General features: G+C 68.5%; 1 protein-coding gene across 1 annotated transcript in view; it reads right to left on the bottom strand.

Annotated features, from left to right (window-relative positions):
• BAZ2A (bromodomain adjacent to zinc finger domain 2A) overlaps positions 1 to 5,575 on the bottom strand; it is a 21,973-nt gene that overhangs the window by 14,062 nt on the left and 2,336 nt on the right. Inside the window, exons 2-8 of the mRNA XM_057388017.1 lie at positions 3,933 to 4,070; positions 2,142 to 2,717; positions 1,660 to 1,827; positions 1,033 to 1,230; positions 613 to 858; positions 369 to 528; positions 226 to 244 (exon numbers count right to left, since the gene is read on the bottom strand). Of these exons, the coding sequence (XP_057244000.1) occupies positions 226 to 244; positions 369 to 528; positions 613 to 858; positions 1,033 to 1,230; positions 1,660 to 1,827; positions 2,142 to 2,717; positions 3,933 to 4,068 (1,503 nt within the window). The 5' untranslated portion in view covers positions 4,069 to 4,070. The remainder of the gene's footprint in view (positions 1 to 225; positions 245 to 368; positions 529 to 612; positions 859 to 1,032; positions 1,231 to 1,659; positions 1,828 to 2,141; positions 2,718 to 3,932; positions 4,071 to 5,575) is intronic.

Here is a 5,575-nt window from a genome sequence, read left to right on the forward strand (position 1 = left end):
GCAGGATGGGAAGGGGACAATGTCGGGGACAGGATGGCCGCAGGGGAATGGTGGCCGGAGCAGCATGGCGGCAAGGGGACAGAAGATTTTGAGGCAGGATGGGGAGGGGATCGGGGCTGACCAGTGTCCGGGGCGGGACGGTGGGAGAGGGACAGGAACTGGACAGTGGGTCGGGGGCGGGATGGGGACAGTGCCAGGGACAGGATGGCGGGATGGGGACGGTGCCGGGGGCAGGGGGACGGTGCTAGGGGCAGGATGGCGGGATGGGGACACAGCAGAGACAGAATGGCGGGATGGGGACAGTGCCAGGGACAGAATGGCGGGATGAGGACACTCCTAGGGACAGAATGGCGGGATGGGGACACTACCAGGGGCAGAATGGCGGGATGGGGACACTCCTAGGGACAGAATGGCGGGATGGGGACACTCCTAGGGACAGAATGGCGGGATGGAGACACGGCACGTACCCGTGCTGCAGCGGGAAGCGCACCTCCTCCTGAGTGGCGATGCGCCGCCGAGGGACATCACCTGCCGAGAGGGGACAGACGGACACTGAGCGGGGGACACCGGGGGGCCACCGAGCCGGGGGTGGGGAGGGGGTCCCGGCCGTACCTGCCCCCGAGGCGCTCAGCGGGGCGGTCTCTTCGCTCTCTTCTGGCGCGGCCGAAGTCTCTGGGCAGCTGTCGGCAGCCTCCTCCTCCTCCTCTTCTTCCTCCTCCTCCTCCTCCTCCTCCTCTTCCTCCTCGTCTGCGGACGGGGATGGAGATTCCGGCTCCAGCGGAGGGTCCGGCTTGCCCAGGGACCCCGACTCGCCCAGCCCCTCGTGGTCGCCGCTTTTCAGCTCGACGTCGCCGTCGCCTGCGGAGCCAAGGTCAGGGACGTCACCGGACACGTCACGGGGGCAGCGCGTCCCCTCCCTGCGCTGCCCGGGGACCGGGACACGGTTCCCCACGAGGAAAGGCAGCGAGGCTATTGGGGTGACCCCTCCCCGCAGCYTGGGGGGATACCGGCCGGTCCCGGGACCGCACGTACCGTGCAGGGCGGGCGGCGAGCCGGCGCCGTCGGGGCCATCGAGCAGCGGAGCGGGCGAGGGGCTAGCGGGCAGCAGGCTGAAGGGACCGGAGGGCATCGGAGGGGGGCTGGCAGCCAGGTCAGGGGGCTCCTCCAGGGAGGATTTGTCGCCCACCAGCTGCGAGTCGTCCATGGTGTAGAGATCGCCGGTGCCGGGGTCTGGGGAGGGAGWGGGGTGAGCAGCGGGGCTGGGGGCGCACGGACCCACATTTCTACTTCAAGGGGATGGAGAGGGGGAATCCGACAAAAAGGCGCCGGCAGCAGAGGGGTTAAAGGGGTTTGGGCCCCCTCACAGCCCCGCCTCCTCCTCTGGGAAGCGGAGGAGCCCAAAATGGCCGTGGCGATGTTCAGCAGCGCGGAAGTTCGGGAGGCGCTGAGTAACCGCCTCGTCACGGAGCTGCTGGCAAGGACGGCCAGGGAGGGAGGCAGGGAAAGCCGGCAGCGCGGAGCGGGAGGGACGCGGGCGCTCCCCTGCCCCCGGACAAGGCTGTGTCCATCGGCCATCGCCTCCTCCATCGCCGGACCGCGGGGACGGACAGGGAACTGCGACCCCCCGACCCCGTCCAGTCCCATCCATCACCCCCCTACCTCTGGCCAGCGACTCGAAGGGTTCCAGGGTGTCCTCGCTGAGCATTGGGGTGTCCTGCAGCCGCGGGGCGATGGGYGACGCGTCCCCCCTGGGCGCCAGGACGGGCCCCTCCGGCCCCAGGGACCCCGCGCCAGCGGCGGCCCCGTTGTAGCTGCACATCTTCAGCTCTGAAGGGGACAAGGGACCTTGAGGGGTGACAGTGACAGAGTTGGGGGATTCCCAGCCCTCCCTGCCATTCCCTGCGCTGGGACACCCAGCCCTCCATGGCACCGGGTGGTGACACCCTGAGTGGTGACACTCTGGGTATTGCCCAGCCTGGTTTTATGGGATCCCAGTGCCCGGTCCAAGCCGTGACCGGCCAAACCTCATCCAGGACACCGGGCAGGGGCAGCCAGGATTCCCCAAAGAACGCGATGCCCAACTCCTGTGGGGCATCCAGGAGCATCCCACAGYTCTTCCCTCCCTCCCTCCTGGTTCCTACCTGGCTGAGCCTCCTCCAGCTCCTGGCTGCCCACCAGCCCTCCCCCGTTCTCCGCGATGGTGGCCGTGCTGGTGGCGGGCATCTCTTTGGCCGCGCYGTCGGTGTCCCCCTGCCCGGGGTCCGGTTCGTCCGGCGCCAGCGGGAAGGGCTGCGCGTCCGAGCTCAGCGCGGGCGACGACTGCCCGGCCGCGTAGAAACCGTCGGGCCCGTTCTGCATCAGCTCAAAGCTCTGCTCGTGGAAGGACTCATAGAGCTCCTGCGAGTCAAAGTTCAGCCCCATGGGCCCGGCGTTGCCGTTAGCCCAGAACTCCTGGCCGGCCGGCCGCAGGTTGGTGCCGTGGCCTGGTGACGCCGGCCGCAATCCTCCGGCCACGCCGTTGAGGGGGAACTGTCCGAGGGTGGCCGGAGCGCCGTCCTTGAGGCCGCTGGCGGGCGTGTAGGCCGTGTAGTCCCACAGGCAGTCGTAGGCGCGGAGCGGCTGAGCCGCGGTGGGCGCGGGGCCCGGTGCGAACGTCCCTGAAGTACCGGGGTGCGATACAGTAGAGAAGCCATTGACATTCATGCCCCCGTTCAGACCTGCGGGGGAGCCGAGGGGTCAGCACTGCGGGCTCCAAAGAGGAGTTTGAGGATGGAGAAGTGACCAGGGAGCCATCAAAGCCCGGCTTGTGTCCCCGTGCCCATTTGCCAAACCGGCTGTGGCGCGGGCCGGGCACCGCAGGACGCCGGGGATTAGCCGGGTGAGAGCTTGGCAGGGCCGTGCTGGATCAGCTGACGGCCAAATCCACGCGCGGCCCCGGCGCTGGCGCGGATGCTTTTCTAGGCCAAGGCGGCGGCGGCGATGCGCGGACCCCGGCCCCGTGAGCCAGAGCTGCTGCTGGCCTCGGTCCCTGCATCCCCATCCCTGTGTCCCCTCTGTCCCTGCATCCCCATCCCTGTGTCCCCTCTGTCCCTGCAGCCCTTCAACCCCTATGTCCCCATGGCCACCCCACCCGTGTCTTCACTGTCCCCATGGCCACCCCACCCCTGTGTCTCCCTGGCCATCCCACCCATGTCCCCGCTGTCCCCATGGCCACCTCACCTATGTGTCCCCAGTCCTCATGGCCACCCCACCCATGTCCCCTCTGTCCTCACATCCTCACCCCTGTGTCCCCTCTGTCCCTGCAGCCATTTGATCCCTTTGTCCCCTCTGTCCCCACGGCCACCCCACCCCTGTGTCCCCACTGTCCCCATGGCCACCCCACCCCTGTGTCCCCACTGTCCCCATGGCCACTCCACCCCTGTGTCCCCACTGTCCCCATGGCCACCCCACCCCTGTGTCCCCACTGTCCCCATGGCCACTCCACCCCTGTGTCCCCACTGTCCCCATGGCCACCCCACCCCTGTGTCCCCACTGTCCCCATGGCCACTCCACCCCTGTGTCCCCACTGTCCCCATGGCCACCCCACCCCTGTGTCCCCACTGTCCCCATGGCCACTCCACCCCTGTGTCCCCACTGTCCCCATGGCCACCCCACCCCTGTGTCCCCACTGTCCCCATGGCCACCCCACCCCTGTGTCCCCTCTGTCCCTGCAGCCACTTGATCCCTTTGTCCCCTCTGTCCCCACAGCCCTTCCACCCGTATCCCCGCTGTCCCCACGGCCACCCCCCCCCTCTGTCCCCACGGCCACCCCACCCCTGTGTCCCCATGGCCACCCCACCCCTGTGTCTCCCTGGCCACCCCACCCGTGTCCCCCTGGCCACCCCACCCTGCAGCCCGTCCCTCCCGGTCCCCGTCCCCATGGGGTCACTCACTTTTCCCTTGCGGGGGGAAGCCGAGCGGGGGGCTGTGGGCGAAGGGGGAGTCCCCTGAGGCAGGCGTGGGTTTCGGTCCTGAGGCAGCGGGTGCAGAGGAAAGGCCAGTGAAGTTAAAATGGTTGTTTGTTTCCATTTCTGCATGGAGGGGACAAGAAGGGATGGGGTCAGCCACTGGCGTGGATCGGAGCTGCCACCACCCAGCGCTGACCCTTCGGCCCCTTCCCTGCTGTCCCCATCTGGGGAGGGTGAGGGGTGACAGTGACACCCCCCGGGACTGAAATGCTGCCACCTGTGCCACGCTTTGGCTCAGGTTCAGCCACCCCAGCTGGACGAGCTGTCACCTGCGTGAGCTCAGCCTGTCACCGGTGTCCCCATGGTCAAGGTGTGGTCACCGGGGTGGGACCGTGGGGGCTCCCAGCCATGGGAACCCCACAAAGAAACTCTGTGACCCCAACACTCCTGGCACGGTGGTGACACACCGTGTCTCTGCCGTGCCCCCCAAGCTGGAAGGGACCCCCCACTCCATCCCTCAGGCACAGCTTTGGGATTTGGGGCTGGACCCGTGTTGGGGCAGGAACCTGGTGACCACCAAACCCCTCAAAGCCCAGGCCACCCTGAGGGGGTCAGGGAGCCGAGCAAGCCCAGCAGATGAGTGTCCCCAAGTGCCACTGGGGACACACACAGGGACAACCCCAGAGCTGCCACCGCCGGCAACTCCCGGTCRTGCCACGCTTGCCAAACCCGCCACCGGCCTCTCCGGAAGGGCCGAGGCTGCCGCGGCCCGTGTCGAAACCCCAATTTCATCACACCCTCGCCCGCCTCAGCTGCTGCCCTGGCAGTGGCCACAGTGGCCACCGAGCCTGGCCAGGGCCACCGGTGGTGATTCACCCACCGGAGAAACCCGTATGGGCGGTGACGCAGCTGCCACCCCAGGACAGAGCCACAGCCACCCCCGCCCCGAGCCTTTGCCGTGAGCCAGCCGGGACCCCTGGGCATGGGGACAGCAGGGACAGAGGTGACAGCGGTGACAGCGGGCTGGGATAAGGAAGAGCCTTTCCGGTGCCACCCCGTGTGTGATGCACCGGTTTTGGAGGTCACAGGAGGTGGCCGAGGGACGTGCCAGCACCGGGCAGGTGGCACTTGCATGTCGTGGTGGACCGAGGTGGATTGGGATGGTCTGGACATGTGCCAGCGCACGGAGGGGACCGGGAGGGAAATAAAAACGGTGAAGGTGGGAATGTCACCCTGGCTCCAGGGACACCCCGGGCCCTGCGGAGGGCACAGCCAACGCCAGGTGCATTGTGGACAGTGGCCATCCGTGGCCATCAGTGGTCATCCGTGGTCACCCATCGCCTCCCGCAGCCCTGCTCCCCCCTCCCCGAGCCGAAACTGGGCCACGGCACGAAACCGGAGCCGGGCGAGGTGAGCAGGGCCAGGGCCAGGAGCCTGGGGATGGCAGCACTGCGGGGACCTCGGTGACAGCGGTGACAAGGCAGGGGCACGGCGGACGCCGAGCCCGGGGCTGACCCCGGCTCCTGTCACACCGGGCACGGCCGACGTGGCAGCGACGCTCGCCTGGGTGACAAACCCGGTGGCAGCGGCACCCGGTGGCCCTTGGGATCCCCGCGGGGACACCGGGG

The sequence above is a fragment of the Malurus melanocephalus genome, unplaced genomic scaffold (assembly GCF_030028575.1).
Source record: "Malurus melanocephalus ecotype Western Australia unplaced genomic scaffold, MMel_1.1 scaffold_1494, whole genome shotgun sequence".
Lineage (NCBI taxonomy): Eukaryota > Metazoa > Chordata > Aves > Passeriformes > Maluridae > Malurus > Malurus melanocephalus.